The sequence below is a fragment of the Seriola aureovittata genome, chromosome 2 (genome assembly GCF_021018895.1).
Source record: "Seriola aureovittata isolate HTS-2021-v1 ecotype China chromosome 2, ASM2101889v1, whole genome shotgun sequence".
NCBI classification, from domain to species: domain Eukaryota; kingdom Metazoa; phylum Chordata; class Actinopteri; order Carangiformes; family Carangidae; genus Seriola; species Seriola aureovittata.
The window spans coordinates 26,944,108-26,962,374 of record NC_079365.1 but is presented as its reverse complement, the minus strand read 5'-3'; the positions used below and the strand labels follow the sequence as shown (position 1 = coordinate 26,962,374).

Sequence of the window (18,267 nt, the reverse complement as noted above, 5' to 3'; positions counted from 1 at the left end):
GGGTGTAGGTAAAACACCACAGCACATGATTGGCATGGACAATAAGACACAAATTAATTTATTTTTTAAAAAGAAAAGATGTAGGGGTTGGAAAGGATAATTTTCTTGATAAATCAAGACAGAAAATTGCAAAAAATAAAATTAAAAACTGTCCATTGCAATTTCCCAGAGCCCAAGTTGATGTCCTCAAATTGCTGCAATATTCAGTGTACCATCATATAGGATAAAAAACATGTTCTGCAGTTCAGCTTGAACGGCAAAAATGTGTTTCATCGATTGGCCAAGTAGTTGCTGAGTGATCTTGTCACTTGACTAATCAATTAATCGACAAATCCTTTAAGCTCTAAATCTCCTCACCTCCACAACAAGTAGCTGATTAAACACACACTGGTTCACTTTTTACTTCGCAATAAATTTGTTCTGCGTTTCAATGCAAACAAACTGAAGAATATCTGAATTTATTTGTTACTAACATACAGCACGACTTCTGCGAGGTGTTTAAAAGCTCTGCACGAGAAAATAGTAATTAATAATAATACATTCTTGTGCAGAGATGAGAATATGTCTTCCTTCTTTAGGAGGTAAAAGCTGCTTCTGTGTCTGTTTTTTGTAACAGCAGCTGATTGATTATGTAATCTAAGGCTGGTTCGTGCTGCAGGCTCTGACCTTGGGTTACATCTGTGACCAACAGCTGCTGGTGTGGTGCTCTGGTTATTGAATTAAAAACACAGGAAAGCCCTGTTGGAACGGAGGGCTGAATCCCACTTTCTCTCTCTTCAATTTTCCTGAACCCGGTCACCCTGTCTGTCCTCTGTCTGTGCTGGTCCACCAGAGAGAGGATAATACCGATTTAACCCCTAACACCACACCATTAGCCTCTTAGCTCCACACCGCTAAAGCCGTTAGCCGGCCCCTTGCTTCACAGCTAGCCGGTCATGCACACGGCGTGGGGCTGACAGGTTTACTAGCTGTAGGGATTTAGCACTGTGTGATGAAATACTGCAGGTGACTGTCTGAATGCCCCTGTGAACAACTAACAGTGAACCTGCAATAAATAGAAGAGGAAGGAAATGAATAGGAAACGATTGCACTCAAAAACTTTACTGACCACTGTGGGGGGAAAAAGATGAAGCACATTGAAAACTGAGAAGTCACTTACAGCATTTGTATGGAAAGTCAAATGTTTTTTGGAGCTGAACTCATTGGTGATGATTGAATTGATGATCTTGAGTGATTAAAAATACATTTCAGGCAGCAAGCCCTTTCTAGATATGATAAAATAGAGTTTTCAACCGAGGGCATTCATAACATGTAGTAATCTTTCCCAAACCTCATCTCATGCAAGAGGTTTTTCAGCATATTAATTTCAGAAAATCCATGCATGTTTCATGCAACTGTTTCATGTATAAATCTGCTTTAACGTGTATGAAATAAAATCTCTTGTACCACACAGATCTCCCACTGACATCTTATAATCTTATTTCTATACATTTCTGTCTGCATACGCTTCGTATATGTTTACAGGGGATGTTTACCCAGAACCATTCGGTACAGGACGTTCAGTGCAATCTGTGATCCAACAGTTAGGGTCATGCATGTGTGCAACATAAATTCAAAGATGCAACTCGGTCAGATTTTATCTGTTAGCAAAACCAACCAGAGGTGGTAGAGCCTGCAAAGTGCTTCAGATCTATTGTTTGGGAGCGTTATGAGTTCCCCTGTATTTAAAGTGGCGATGGACAAGAAGCATTATTGCCATATTGACATTCACTTCTGCTCATCTTCTTGCATTTCTTTTGTATTTCCTGCTGTAAAGAGAACTTACTAAAACCATAACTGCAAAACCGAGGGATGAACGAACTGCCAGCATAACAAACCATAGATTTCATGTGCGATTACACCCCTACTGTTCACAGGAATATCATCATAGTACCATAACTTTGACCCTTCACTTCCTCACTGTAATGTTGGCTGTAGGACTGCAACACGTAATTGTTTTTTATTATCTATTCATCTGCAGATTATTTACTCAATTAACAGATTACTCATTGTCTATGAAATGTTTAAAAATGTGCATTTAAAATGGCATTCACCATGACTCAGAGCCCAACATGACATCTTCAATTTGTCTGTTTAGTCTCAACAACAGACCTTAAGGTAAAGATTTTTAATTTAATATCACACAAGACCATCGATTAATCGACAGTCCTTGCAGCTCTCGTTGGCTGTGATGTTGGTTATCCAAGAAATGCAGTTTATCCTTTTGAACAGTCACTGAATATCACTGCGGGTAAGACAGTAAAGCTACAAACCAAAACCATACAACACAAAATGTCTCTGCTGCTTGTATTTCAGTCTGTGCAGCTCTTGGACGGCTCCTCTTGTTCCCTCTCCACTTCTCGCCTAGACCTAAAATTCTGCCAGGATTTGTTGTGACTGCCAGGAATGTCACAGTCAGACGCAGACAAAATATCCCGGCACTGGTTTTGCAGCAAGCAGAGCTGAAAACGCCACAGACAGACAGTGTATCGGGGTCTGCTGCAGCTTGATACTGAGACCTTTAAAGCAGCGGTTGCTAAATTAGGGTCCTGAGACCCACAAGGGTCACTGACGGCGTGTGGAGGGCTACCGGAGACAGCTGCAAGCAAAACAGCTGTCGACCATCATCTGGCTGGACAGCTACTTTTACATCTGAACTCCAGTCAGAGGGAGAAAATCTACAAAGCACAAAGACTGGTTCAGTCTCCAAAATGTCAAAGGTTAAAACAAGTGCCTTTCACAAGTTACCAAAGCTGAAGATGATATCTTACAGTTGCTTATTTTTTTACGACAACAATCAAAATGATGATGTACAAAATTCAGTGTTGGAGTTGGGCTACTCTTCAAATCAGCGGTGGCTCTTTGGTAGAAAATGGTCATTATTCTTTCAGTTGTTTGAGCAGCTAATTTCCCTGCTGTACCAGATAGTTTTTGTTTTACAAATTAGCAGAACTCAAATCGGAGCCCGACTGATAAATTTGCACATTAGCTTATCAAAGATATTTCTGTTTCTATGTAAATGCTGCTCAACAAAAAGAAACTGCCGCACAAAAATGCCAAAGATATTTTTAAGCTCATATACAAACAATGTCTCACACATTATTTCTTCTTGTATTTGTGTAAAAAAGTGAACTTTCAGCCAAGACTTTGCTTTGACATTTTTCAAATGTCAATATCGCCCTAAAAAAATCCAGCATCCGGCTATAATTATGGTTACTTATCTGTGGTGGGTTGGGTTTGAGAATTCATGATGGGCACTTGTTTTAAACATATAGTATTTTAGACTTTTAACTCTAGCAGCTTTGGTACCTGCCTGAAACGTTGCACAGCTGAGTGGAAATGGTCTGCATGCTCCACTAGATCCGACACAGGAAACCCTATTGACACAGCCTCGGGCATCCCCCTCCACCCCCCCACGTATAGAAGGTATACGGCGCTGTTATCTTATCTGCTCAGTCAACCAGACAGCATGACCAGGTATACTGTTACTCCAGTGTGTGTGTGTGTGTGTAGTCACCTGCCAGTGGCGTCTAATCCTACCGTCATAATCCTGACTTGCTCTACTGACCGACAAAGGGATGGAGACGGGGACAGAGCCTTGTGGACGGACTGACGTGACATGTCAGGAGAGTGAGAATACTTCCCTGCTGACCTTTCTGGAGTTCAAACTCACTCTACAAAGAACTAGTCAACTAGTCAGTCGACCAGTGAGCTGGTAATTCATTCACTGAATCAGTCCGTCAGTCAGTCAGTCACAAAGAGCCGTGGCTGGAGGTTTAGATATCGGTTTAAGACTACAACTAGCAATCATTGTTCTTAATCAATTTGCTCAATTAATTAATCTAATGTTTGGTCTAAAAATGCCAGAAAATAGTTATAAATTTTCATTGCAATTTATACTAACCCCAGTGCTTGTTTTGTCCAATGCACAGCCCAGAGGTGTGTGTGTGTGTGTGTGTGTGTGTGTGTGTGTGTGTGTGTGTGTGTGTGTGTGTGTGTGTGTGTCCCTCAGCGAGCCTCTGCAACCTACAGTACATGTACCTGTGCTACTCTGCAGACACATAAGTGTAATCCCCACATCACTCACCTGCCACTTTCACTGTGGCAGCCGAACAGGTGATCAGAATAAGCCGGGACTACAAACGCTGCTCAGTTTAAACGCTCATTTCCCTGCCACAAACACAACAATTCTCTTTCACTGCTGCTGGAGGTTAATTCTGAGTCTGTTTTAACGCAGCGAACAGAAGTAACACTCTGATTTACACTGAGGAGCTGAGCCTTGTGTGCAGAGGGAAATTCAACCATTTCCATTGAGCAGTTTCTTTTCACATTTCTGACTAAATGGTTGCAGGAGGGGAAATGTCCTGGTTTGAGATGTATGGGAACATTAATGACCCTCCTGTCACAGAGCGGAGAAGTTATTTACCCAAAGAATGTGATGGTGCAAATTCCTCTGAAACCAGTTTGAGAGCGAAACCTGGCAATCACACAAGACAAAGGATCACTACTAGCCTGTCATTTTAGTTTTACTTCCTTTTTATTAGGTGAAACAATACCAAGGCTTTGTGTATGCATTTCTATCCCCTCCAACAGGATCACCTTCTCCCACAGGGGAAAAAAACAAACTAACAATTTGTTATTTACCTAATGTATGTGCACTCCTTTCATTTCAGCTCAGCGGGAGTCTCTTCTGTGATTTGCTGTCATTTACAGTCACGTTTCTCTCCTCTGCTTTGTGTTTCACAGTGTGTCTTAGCCCCTCCCCTCACAGAGCGGGCCAGAGCAGAGAGACAGGTCGACAACTCGTTAAGTTAAGTGCAATAAAAGCTTTCAAACAAGTGTTATAAATCCCTCTAAAACCAAAGATGGACAGACGTCGAGCCCAAACGTCTGAAAGTCAGGCTGAAATAGCGTTTTTTTTTTTCCCAAACACGTGCAATCTGGCAACAGCGGCGAGGATGGGAGCTGCTCTGCTGCTCATGGCGAGGAAGCTCGTCTTGAGAGAAGCAGCAGCTTCCTGCTGTTACAGCTACAAAGACAAGTCTTCATGGTGATGAAGGAACATGTCAGTCTGCACAATGATGTGACTCACTGATGTGTTTTTAATGGTTTTGGACAAGGGCACAAAAGGAGTAAGATATGTCTGGCTTTACACAGACCAAACTAGAATCAAGTCATTGTTGGTTTTGTCTTTTCGTGGGAACTGTCGACAATAAGAAACAAACAGAATATCACCAGACTTATCCTATATTATAAAGCGCTGTTTTGGTAAAATATACTTGTGTTTATTCCCTGACAAAGCCTTTGCTTAATACTGTGTCGCCCCAAAATACATATTAAAAAAAAAAAAAAAAACACTGGATTTTTTGTTCAGTCTGTGGCAATTATGTTTCAGACAAACAGTCGCCACGTTAAGAGCGAGGGAGAGCGAGGCAGGGCGAGAGAGGTGGAGGCTGTTCAAACAACAGGTTGATGGGTTTGTTTAACATTGTGTTTGAGCAATACTGGTTGACTCAAAGCAAAAAGGAGAGACAGAGGGGAAAGTAGACAGGTAGGGTGCGTCAACATCGGGTTAATGGTTTATGAAGTGAAGACTATGTGTTCAACGCAGTCGACTGCTCGCTCCTTTATCTGTGAAATAATGAGGTTTTTATTAAGTGAGACAAACAGCAGAGGAGATCATGGACTTTCCATTCCTCTTATCATTCTTACATAACTCACAATGTTTTCTTTCTTTAATACCAACAGCAGGCAAATCACTCCCATTAACTTTGTTGTCATTCACTTCTTTTCATATCTCAATGGGATTTCCTGGTAAAATAAAAGGAAATAATTCCCATTTGTCTGCATGTAATATTTCAAATACATAACGTTCAGTACAAAAGGGGCAGAAAGTCACGTCATCGCTCTCTGACCGAGACCGCAGCAGATAGATGGACCAATCAATACTATATGATTGGGTGAGGCTCACGAGTCTCTCCTGCTGTCCCTCTTCCTCTTTACAACCGGTTGGCAGCAGACTGGCGGACATGAAGCGCCACCGCCACATTCCCCCGTTACTCAAACCAAACAAATACAAAGACATATTCCCTAGGAAATGATAAATGATCCGAGAACAAATACACAAACTCTCACCTGATACGTCACTCTGCACTTTTTAAATAGCCTCTTCTATATGAAATGGTCAAAAGATCGTTTTAGGACAATGTCAGTGTTCGATTCTTATCAAAACTGGTGCTCTCTCTCTCTCTCTCTCTACAAATGATGTTTGTTTGTTTTTTAACATCAGCTACAGATGTTACAGATCCCCACCGTTACTGACAGGTGAGCACAAATCTTAGGTGACAACACTTCCTTTGTAATCTGTTGTTTCTGATCTTTTATCTTAGAGGGACTGTTGGTGTGTGGCATTTTTGAGATGGAGTCATAATAACATTTAAAGCACATTGTAATTGTACCTGCTATTTCTTAAACTTGTTAGTTTAATAAATCATGCTTCTATATCCAAATGCTACTGTCTGAATATTTTATGAATGAGTGCCACTGTCTTTAACCAGCAGTAAAGTGATTTTCTCGACTCTCTGTGTTTCCCTCCTTGCCTCTCGTTGTGTGTTGCCACAGGGCGCTGGTGCTATGGAGAAAAGGAAGTAAACGGCAGCTGATCTCCATGTGATTTTTGTCTATTTCTGTTTCTTTGCATATTATTTGTGTATCTCTCCGTCTCCGGTCTCTTACTGACGATGCATCTCCGAGTCCATTTCATATGATTCTCAGATCAGCTTTAGAAATCACAGCCACTATATTTCAATTCTGGCAAATTAAAGCCCAAGTGATAAAACTTTTTTTTAAATTAACTGCAAACTTATTAGCAGTATCTTATAAAATGCCTCAACATCATTTCCATTAAGACTGAAAGTTAGTTTTAGCTTCAACTTTTTCCAGACATCAGTTCATAAAATCAACTGAAAAGAAAAACTCTGGTGTGTTTGTTTTATAAATTCACACCCTCTATTGAACTGCACGCATCCTTAGTGCCTCATCGCCACCATCTCTTTCTACCTGTTGACTCATGACCACCCATCCTCCTGACTTCTTTCCAAACTTTCCACACACAGCTCGACACGTCAGAACGGATCTGTTCAATCTGAAAGGCTCCCTTCAAATGAAATTGAGAAACGCAGTTTATGATCAGTCAGTATCCCATAATCCACAGAGAGCCGAGGTCTATAACTCCGAGACCTCTGTTCCACCAGCTTTGGTGACTCACTAAAATTTCTCACCGAGGGTTTTTCTCACCGGTCTTTATGAAAAAAAGTGAAATGTGTTCCTGGGCTTTACTGTCCATATAAGTTATTCTAAGATGAATGACTACCATCTACTGCAGTCAGTATTACAAGTTTAAAGCTCTATGATGATTTCAGCCAAGTTAAATAATAATTTTTTGTTTGAATTTGACTGAAAAATTCAACTCTTATTAAGTTTCTCCAGCTCTGCAGGGAGCGTATTTTGCATCATTATGCAACAGCATTTCCTATTTTACTGGAGATGAAGGGCTGGGCTAAGTGTAACCGAGCAGGGAAAGATGCCAGCGCTAGCTTGATTTCCAGAGCTTTCATATTGTAGCTTTAAAGATATGAAAGTTATATAGATAATTCTTATTTTTGTTAATACTGTGTAAAACTATGTAAGTTTCATAACTCTAGTGATATTAATAATGCATGTATAATGTTACTGTCATGTTTTTTTTTGTTTATCTCAGAATAAAAGACAAAATGAAGATGATGATAATTGGTCATGTGAGTCATTTGATTTTCACTTTTGTTGTTCCTGCGACCAACCAGCCGCTAATACTGGCTGTGCATGAGGAGGTCTGTTCAGTTATATAGATATATTTACTATGGAAGTCCGATTAAATCCTTTCATATTGGGCTCAATACTTAAACTCAGAAGGCAGGTTATTATGTAGACCTAGCTAAAGCTAACACATTGCTGTTTTGGAGATGTAAAACTGTCTACACATATAACAGGGTTATACAGACACGTATTTCTACTATTTGTTCCACCCCATCGATATCAATGAGGGGAGGCCACCTCATGTCTCCTTCCTCTCGTCCCTAAGTGATTGCTTGGTCTGTTTTGCAGCAATGTGTGCATTCTGTGTGTGTGTGTGTGTGTGTGTGTGTGTGTGTGTGTGTGTGTGTGTCTGTCCACACCCATATTCACCTGAGGCTGCTTATTTCCCTGTGTGCAGTAAGACTTCTCTGAAATCAACCACTCCCCCACACACACACACACACACACACACACACACACACACACACACCTATCAGGAACTATAAAATCTCATATCGGTTATGTGACTCATGAGATTACACCACATCACATTATGGCTTCTAGTTGTAGGGTGTGTTTTTGTATATACTGTTGTATGTACTGTATTGTGTACTGAAGTTGGACTGAGTGAGGTGGCAGCTGTGTGTCTGTGTGTGTAATTGTACACAGTTATAACTCAGGTCAAAACAACTTGTGTAAGAAAAGCCTGTATTTTACTCTACACAAAAACACACACACACAGTTAATTATATATAGACAGGTCTGATTATAAAATACAGTAATGCAGTCATAACCATTGCTTACTGAGTGTGTGTGTGTCCGTGCAGAAATTGAGCGCTGCTGTAACTCGCTGTTGAAACCCATTTGCTATTCTGCGCGCGTGTACGCACGCACGCACACACACACACACACACACACACACACACACACACACCTGCCATCTCACTCTCAGTTCACCTTCAGCACAGGACAGATAACACATACACAGCACACATATGCGTAAACACATAATCACACACACACACACACACACACACACACACACACACACACACACACACACACACACACACACACACACACACACACACACACACACACACACTAACTTAATACCCTCCAGGGGAAGCAGAGCAGGTCAACTGTTGTTTTGAGTGGCATTTTCCTTTAAAGTCAACAGTTAACGAGGAGAATAAATTCAATACTCAAACACTAATTGAATCCTCGTGAAGCAGCAAATAACATTGGGAGATACTGGTGGTGGTGGTGGGGGGGGGGGGACTACAAATGGAGAGATGGGAGAAAGAGGAGGAAGAGAGGCGTGGATGGAGAAACAGGAGAGGAAGGAGGGATGACTGAAGAGGAGAAGAGAAACATGAAAGAGGTGGAAAACACGAGGAAGAAAAGAGTGCATGACACGAAGAGCAAGAGAGGGAGAGTGAGAGTGAAGGTATGTAGTGAGCGTGTCAGGATGGAGGGATAGATGCGAGCAGAGATGGAGGAGTGTGGAAGGTCGATGGCTTATAATGTCACCCCTGATAGAGCTGAGACAGAAATCAATAAGCTGTCTGTCTCCCTCCAGTAGAACGTAAAGGTTCCATGACGCTTCTGCAGGACGCCGACTTCATCCTGAGATGTGACATATTCCTTTAAACACGTTTCAATATATCTTTCTGTTATTATGCAGAAAGACTGAAGACATGATTGACAGCCGTCCCTTGGAAGGTTATGCATATTTAGTCGGCTCGGTTTCTTTCCTACTTTCAAAATCTTCAAAAACAACCTCTTGGAACAAGTTATAATAACTCGATTTTAACATCGCAGACCAAGATACTGCAGCGTAAAACAGGCCCGCACTGAAGGTGGGGTGATTTTCACATTACCTGCACTGGTCAGTGATTTTAATCCCATCCAGAGTGCACATCTGGCTAATATTGGCATTCACACTGTGGGTAGATTTGGGTATTTATTGGCTCCCGCATTTTAAAAAAAAACACTTACACCTGCTAATTTTGGTGCAAAAGTGTTTAATACTGTGTGTAAAAACTACTCTACTACTCCAATGAGCTTTTATGAGTCTGTTGGAATCTGAAACCAAATTCTATGGCCCCTCCCTGACTGATGAGATAGGCAAGACTCCAAGGTCTATTTCGTATGCCATGCCTCCTGATTTATAATCACCATCTTTGAATTCTTTGCCTGGCAATGTTTTCAGAGTTTCACGATTGCTTTCAGAAAAAAACCAATCTGCTCTTGATCTGCTGTCGTCAGCCTTTATTGGAAGTGTGTTTGGCTCCCTGCGAAGCTGTGCATCTACACCGATAGTGAGGGCTGAGGAGTGACCGAGTATTTGGCCCCCGACAAACACTTCTCAACACACTGCGCTTCAACACAATTCAGTGCTTACTCAGAGTACTTAAGTTGGATATCTTATGGAAATTCATGTCACAATAATAATAAAATGTTCTATTTTTCCTTTAAATGGCTGCGTGGTTAATTCACAAAATGACCTATAATCTGCAGCAAGCCTCTGTGCCTTCATGTCTGCTGACTGATTCAGTGTGAGCTCTTCACAGGCGTGTTATGATGCCCTAAGGAGAGATTTATCTGAACAGCAACTCTCTACTTAATTAGACATGACTTCTCTGTGCGTGTGCATGTGTCTGTGTCTGTGTGTGTGTGTGTGTGTGTGTGTCTGTGTGTGTGTGTGTGTGTGTGTGGGGGGGGGGGCAGATGGCAGGAGTGCTCCCTTTGGTTCTGTGCCATGTTGGTAAGATACCAGGATATGATGCCACAAGCTCTGAATCAATAGCACGTACACATGCACATGCACATGCACACGCACACACACACACACTACCGTGACCATCCCTCTTCACCATTATCTGACAGCAGAAGTGACTCGTGTACTGTTCTCACCACAGGATGTCTGCAAGTTCCATCACGTTTCATCCAAAATGTTTTACGTTCAGAATGAAATGAGACCGTCCTCATTTTCCTCACATTCCTCATCCTACAGAGATCCAACCTGTGGCCTCTCGGGTGATTTACAATCACTCACAACAGCAAGGTGACCTTCCTGTCGGAGAGGCAGGTCTGTTTGAATCAGGATCGAAGAGTTCTAGTCGAAAACTGTGGAGTCTATTGTTCAGAAAACAGGATATCTAACCTTAAGGAAGCAGAAGTGCAAACAGCAGGGCTACTACGAATTCTGTGAACACCCATTCTTACACAACATTCCTGTATATTTTCAGACTGAGTCATCATCAAATGTGCAGCTTATATGCGATACAGAAATCAAGAAAAATAAAACATAAGTTAACGCAGAATTAAAAGCATCCTCTACAGTTCAGCTGTAGCAAGGATAAACTCACTGACAGCTGGTCAGGGTCTTTCTGCAGGTCTTCATCCAGTATCATCCTCTGCTGCAGCTGACACTGTAACATCATCTACTGTAACTCACTATATCGTCTTTTTTTTTAACATCTCGGCAAACACACATCCCACCGACCATCTCGTATATTAGTCACGTTGCCTAAAATGTGTTTTTTAGCTTCTAACTTCATGTCTAATGATTCCCTCTTTATTTCTGTCTTTCACACTGCAACAATAATCTGCAACTATTCAAATAATAATCAAATAATCATACTAAGGAAAAATTCCAGACATTTACTGTTTCCAGCTTCTCAAATGTGAAGATTTGATGCTTATTTTTGTCATGCATGAGCTGAAATGGATTATCTTTGGATTTTGGGCTGTTGGTTGAATGAAGGGCGTCACCTTGGGCTGTGGGAGATTGTAACGGACATCTTTCACTACTTTCTGGCAGATTCAATAATAATAAAATAATGATAGTCGCAGCCCTACAATTTTGTGAACACAACTTGCCCGCTAAAGGAGCAGAGCAGGTAGCCTTACGTGGCAATTTCAGGGGTCTTGATTATGCAAATGATCCAATCTCAAAAAGGCACACCTCCTCATGAACAGGTGGCTTTCACCGGGTTAAAATTAGCAATTCATGAGTCTGCCCAGTTAAGAGAGTTTGTTGCGGCACTGAAAAGCTTTCATGTTACGTCTATAACAGCGTCGACTTTAGCGAGGCCAAGCAGCGAATGCAGCCTAATTCTCTGGCTACAGCTTTGAGACTTAAACCTTATTAAAAAAAATGTTTTTGTGAATCTGACACCGTGTGGAAAAACAGAACTACTACTGTAGTAGTTTCACATACGTTGCACGAGTATCACAGCATCTGTTTTTGTGTCACCCTGACAGTAATGCAGGGTATGCACTTTTCCACACAGCAAGTCAATGGGGGTGGGGGGGGTGGGCGGGGGGGCATGTTCTTGTGGATTATTTTCCATATTCTGAGGCAAATCACCATCCACTACAGCAGAGTACAAAATAATAACATGTACTGAAAATACTACAGCTCGCATGGAGAAACTACAGAAGAAACTCTTCTCAGTCCTGTTGCTATTACACTTAAGTCTGAACTAACCTCGACCCCCTGAATCACTCACAGACTCATGTTAAGCTCATAAAACGTCCGGGTCTTATGGGAAATGGTCTTCATTAAAGGCTTTTAATATTATAAATACTAAATAAACAACAATATTAGATCATTTTTATAAAACTACCATCCGTATCTAAACACATGAAGCCCGCAGAATGACAGACTGTTGAGAGAGGCTCTGTTCGGAGGCTGGGTTTTGAGTTGTTAGCGTCATTACACATGTCAGTGGGATTGTGAATGAGGTTTTCTTACATCTGGAACAGAACCCGCACCTTCTGCTTTCACTTCAGCTCTCTATTGAGGAATTGTGACCAAGATATGAGGGACGTTTAACTGAAAAACAACATAACACTAAAATTCAAACAGGAAACTTCAATTGAAAATGAACACCTAACGATAATTAGTGCAATAAAAAGGGAAAAATCTCCTTTGTTTACCAGTATTAATCTAGCATGGCTCAACTGTATGGCAGTTTGTCGTTACTTCCTGTCCAGTGTGTACATATAGCTGTCATTATATTTGTGAAATGCTAAAACAAGACTGTAAATCAGTCCTGTAGATGTGCTGGAAAAGCTCCTATATCATCTCCTTTAGCAGCAGAGCCTTTGCTGGATATTTCGGACAAAACGATGCGTTCAGGCTCAACTTGAAAACAGAGGCTGATAACGATGAACATCTGAGAGCAGTGAAACACAGACAGGCAGACAGGCAGCAAAGGGCAGCCTGCTTAACAAACATCAAAGAGCACACAGCTGGCAAAATCCACCCCCATCCAGCCCTCTTACCCTCTCACATGGCCCACTTCCAGCTTTAACCTCTGCTCATTCATTACCCAATCAACATCACCAGCACTCATCATATCCAGTCGCTCAACATCCAGCCTTTAATAACCCACATTTCAAGGTTTTTTAAGTATCTTAAACTCATTCAGTTTCTGCGTTTAGGTTGGTTTTTTTTTTTCACCCACTCTTCACCATTATTTTCAGCTTTCCAGTACTTTATGACTCAACCAGTCTAAGACGTATGAGGTTATGAATGCCATAACAAAATGAAGAAATTAGGGCTGCAACTAATAATTATTTTCAGTATCTATTAATCTGCTCATTATTTTTGAGGTTAATCGATTGATCATTTTGTCTTTGAAATGTCATAAAATAGTTAGAAGTGCCTGCTATAATTTCCCAAAGCTCAAGATGATGTGTTCAAACTGCTTGTTCCAAGATCATCAGTTTATAATGATTATGGGACAAACAAAAAAGAGTCCAATCAAAACATCTGAGAATCTTTCACCAGAAAAACTGACTAAAACGACGAATCCATCATCAAATTATTGACAAATCAATTGCTCAACTACTAGTTGCAGCTCTATAGGAAATGAAAACATGGATATTATATTTGAGGAAGTGCAAATGTTAAGTGAAGTGAAGCAGGAAAATCTCCATGAAGAATGAATGGAGCAGCCAACTCAGGCCTCCAGTAACACAAACCGTTTCATTTAAATCACTCAGTATGTAAAGTGTGTGATTTTTAAAAAAAGAAATAAGCTAAAAAGAAACAACTGCAAGATGAAATGGAAAGAAAGAAATAAAAAGAGGAGGAATAATAATAAGAAACATGTCAAATATTCTGGAAATGAATTTTTAAAATGCCCTTCAAGGGAAATCCACTTCTAAATATAAAATGTAAAAGCAATAAAGACAATGAGAAGATTGCACAGAAAGGACTTTGAGGGGAAAGGTTTTTACCTTCATGTCGTTCATGATGAGCTGGAAGAGCCCTCCCAAGGCGCTGCATTCCTTCTCTATACCCGCATCCATTTTTCCACAGGCTCGGAAAAAATCCTCCTCAACTTCCCAACACGCAAACTTTTTACCTCCCCCCCAAAAAAAAAAAAAAAAAAAATCCAGCCAAGTTTTGAAATACTCCAACAGAAGAATCAATAGAGGCTCTTTTATTTAATATGGAGGGGGGGAATTACAACACCCCGGGGGCAAAGTCCACCTTTAAAAAAAGAGAGAGAGACCAGCAGCGGAAAAACGAGGAAAAAAAAAAAAACACCGGAGTAAAATCCAGGTCGGAGAAGCCGGAGACTCACTAACGTTAGGCTTCAGTCAGCCGATGCTACCGGCCGGCCAACTTGATAAACGTCCGAAAAACCACCACATCATGACTGAATCACGGAGCAGACTGTCTGGAAAAATGTCTGACAGGTTTTGTTTCTTAACTTCAGCCCCGGCTGCTTTTAGTCCCGGGTGAAGGGAAAACACAGCTAGCCGCGGGGAGCTAACTTGGCTAGCTAGGTTAGCGTTAACTCCGTTAGCAACCTGTGACTGTGAGTGTGTGTGTGTGTGTATATATGTGTGTGTGTGTGTGTGTCTATGGCTCTCCAAACGAAAACACACACATACACAGCCCGCGATCAATTAAGTCCGCCGAAATAAATCGGTACTGCTCTTGTCTGGCGTCCGGCTCGGATGTAAAATCTCCCGCTCGTTGTTTTTCAGAAGTGAATCCGAGCGATTTCACGTTGTTTTCCAGCGAGTTTTGACGAAAGAACCGGCCGTTTCCCTTCCCTCCGGTTACTCCAATGGGAGTCCTGACCTGAAGTGAATGAGTGTCTCCCCGAGCCCCGCTTCAAGTTAGCCGCACTGACGAACCGCACATCCGGCCGAGAATTTCAAAATAAAAGCCTCCAAGCTCGATAGATAGATAGATAGATAGATAGATAGATAGATAGATAGATAGATAGATAGATAGATAGATAGATAGATAGATAGATAGATAGATAGATAGATAGATAGATAGATAGATAGATAGATAGCTGTCTTATGCATGAGCTCTTCTCCACTGCTCTGGATTTAGTATTTTGAGGAGTAAGAATAAAAATAATTTTAATATAAGGACATTTCATTCTGACTGTGTGTTCATGTTTATGACTGGTTTGTTGTTGTATAGTGTTTGACAGGCTGTGTGATTGAGGCATGTTTGCATGGTATATATCAGGTTGTGTATAATGCTATGATGATCTCAGTGTGGTGCTTGGTAGCTGTCTATCGTAATTAAGTGAAGTTACATTTTTTTTTTAGATGAAAGTAAGAACATGTTAAAGCTGCTAGTAATTGTATTAATAATAATAATAATAATTATAATAGAAAATAAATAAAATTTTTATCTCTTCTTGCCTGCACATCCACCAACTATGAGGGATATATTGACCATTAGTAAACATTGTAAAATAACCTTAGTACAGCATTAAGATAATTTCTGTGCCACTTCAAAATGAGCACTGGCCTCAACCTGGCCACTTCTATGAAACCTGTCTCACTTATCACCACTACATATAAGAGCATTTGTATTGATAAAAAAAACAAAACAATTTGACACTGATAAATGCTGTTGTTTATTTTAATAATTTTCCTCCATTTTAAAATGACCGTCTTTAAGCTTTTATTTTATTTTCTATTTTAGTTTCCTGTTGGCGGTGAGTTCGGTGAACTTTACGCTGCCATGTGTGTGTGTGTGTGTGTGTGTGTGTGTGTGTGTGTGTGTGTGTGTGTGTGTGTGTGTGTGTGTGTGTGTGTGTGTGTGTGTGTGTGTGTGTGTGTGTGTGTGTGGATGGTGGAGGTATGTTGTGTGTGGAAAACGCGGCTGTCCGGCGGGGCGGAGCTACAGAGAGCAAAGTAAAAGAGTTTGTCCAAACGGAAGAACATACTGAGACTTTACTGAAGCAGAGGTGAGAAGGAGAAGGGAAGCAGAGTGAAAGTAAACAGCTGCCAATTCACACAGGGAATCAGAGTAAACTCCTAATCCTCTCAGCGGTGTTGGTGCAGCATTAAACAGCAACTGGATACAGAGGGAAAAAAATACACATATAACCAGAGGGTAAACAGAGGTAATCACTAAATGCACTTTTTAGCTATTAAACCCAAACTATTTCATAAAACAATCAAATAAAAGGTATGAAATGTAATTGGATGTGCAAACTAATGGTATGTATAATTTTTAATGTACAAAAATACCTCATGCAAAGTGGAAATATGAAAAACAAACTGTATATTGAAGAACAAAAGGAGGGAAGAGTTCAGTGCTTCCCAATACAACAGCACAGGCCCACGAAACATCTGCTACAAGACCACAAGTAAATTATATAATTAGGGGGAAAAAGCTGAATAAAATGCATGTAACTTTACACCCTGTTTTTGCTGTAATGACCTTGAACTTTGCAGAGTATGTCTGTGCTGCATTTTTTCCACATTTCTCCTGAGTTTGAGCCAAACGAGGTCATCAGTATGCAGGTAGGCAGCCGAAGTCGCCCACTGTCAGTGTTGATCACGCTGGTTTCTCTGGGAGCTTGTGTGACCTACATTTACCCTCAGGGCCACAACAGGCGGTTCATACAACGTGTTATCTGAACATGGGAGAAATCAAAACGTTCATACCTGATCCCAGCGTCACACGGAGTGAAAAGTGTTGCCATCAGACAAGCCAGAAATTGGGATGTGGGGCATTTGTGTTTAGGTAACAGTTTTTAAACAGCACACAGTATAAATATTTGATGGATTGATAATAATACACTATAATGTAGTTACAAGCAGATATAAGAGTGTAGATGGTTGATACTGGTGTGTTAACAGGTAAAAAAAAAGAGCTGTGATCATATAGAATATGTCAAGGTAAACAACATCGCCAAGGCTGTGGATCATTTAATCTGCCAAATGAAACTTTTTGACCATGAAGATATTGTCGGTGGTTAGTTGCTAGTAACTTAACGAACATGTGATGAGGCAGACAGGAACAAACGCTGGATGGTGGAGAAAAAAACAAAGAAAACTCAGGAACTAATGAGAGACGTGGCTTCACACTACAGAAAAATGTGGTCTCACTATTTGGCAAGCACTGTTGCCATTTATGTGTTATAACAGCTTATAAATGGTTTATAAAGTGTTTACAAGCTAATGAATGAACTAGTTAAAACCATTCATATATCCTTTATGAGGGTAGTCTTATTAGAATATCTTATCTATCTTATATCAGCTTTAAATTCTATTGTAGTGAATTAAAACTCTATTAAAAGTGTATATGCTGCTCATTAATGTTTAACGGTGGGCGGGTTCATGTGTGGACTCTCCACTGAGTCGGTTCTTTTGTAATTCTGTCTTCATCTGTAAAAAGGCAGCGCAGAGTGGAAGTGACAGGAAACCACAGCTACATGACCCACTAATGATAACATACAGCTGTAACTGAATCCCACTTTACCAGAGACCCACTGTTCATATCACGCAGCCACCAGCCGATAATAAACACAAAGCTTTCACACTCCGCGTGCGTCACAGTGAATTTTACTGATTCGCCAGGCAACAAGCTGAGTCACAGGAACAGCAGACTTCCTACCGGTCCGGTTACCACGGCAACCAGCATGCCACAGGGGTGTTTGCGTGTGTTTGGACATATGCGTGTTTTGCTGAGTCACGGGACCACATCCAGCTTACCCACCAAACACCAGAGTGGTTTCTATGGAGACCAAAGCATCAGAATAATCCAAATATTATAAAACAATAAATCTTTAATGTTGTTCTATTTTTTAAAACTGGGATCTGGTCCAGCCAGTGATTTGATTATATATAGAATAGAATAAAATAAAATAGAATAGATGCCTTTATTTGTCATTGCACATCTGTACAATGAAATGTAGTGCATCTCCTCAGTGGTACATACAATTTAAACAATATAAGATCTAATTAAATAAACACACATATGAAGCATTAGTCACCACACAAACAACATACACACAAGGATAAAACAAGTGTAAATATAAAAAGATCAATAATATAGGCCCTTAATAATTTCTGTAGCTAGATTAATTGTTGTTATTGGAAGTGATT

General features: G+C 40.6%; 1 protein-coding gene across 3 annotated transcripts in view; it reads right to left on the bottom strand.

Annotated features, from left to right (window-relative positions):
- Window positions 1-15,000, bottom strand: part of mtss1 (MTSS I-BAR domain containing 1) — a 61,234-nt gene extending 46,234 nt beyond the window's left edge. For 2 of the 3 annotated variants that reach the window (XM_056395567.1, XM_056395576.1), the window contains exon 1: window positions 14,131-15,000. In XM_056395567.1, the coding sequence (XP_056251542.1) occupies window positions 14,131-14,202 (72 nt within the window). In that variant the 5' untranslated portion in view covers window positions 14,203-15,000. The remainder of the gene's footprint in view (window positions 1-14,130) is intronic. The other variant, XM_056395586.1, reaches the window with a different exon arrangement.
- Between the last annotated feature and the right edge of the window lie 3,267 nt (window positions 15,001-18,267).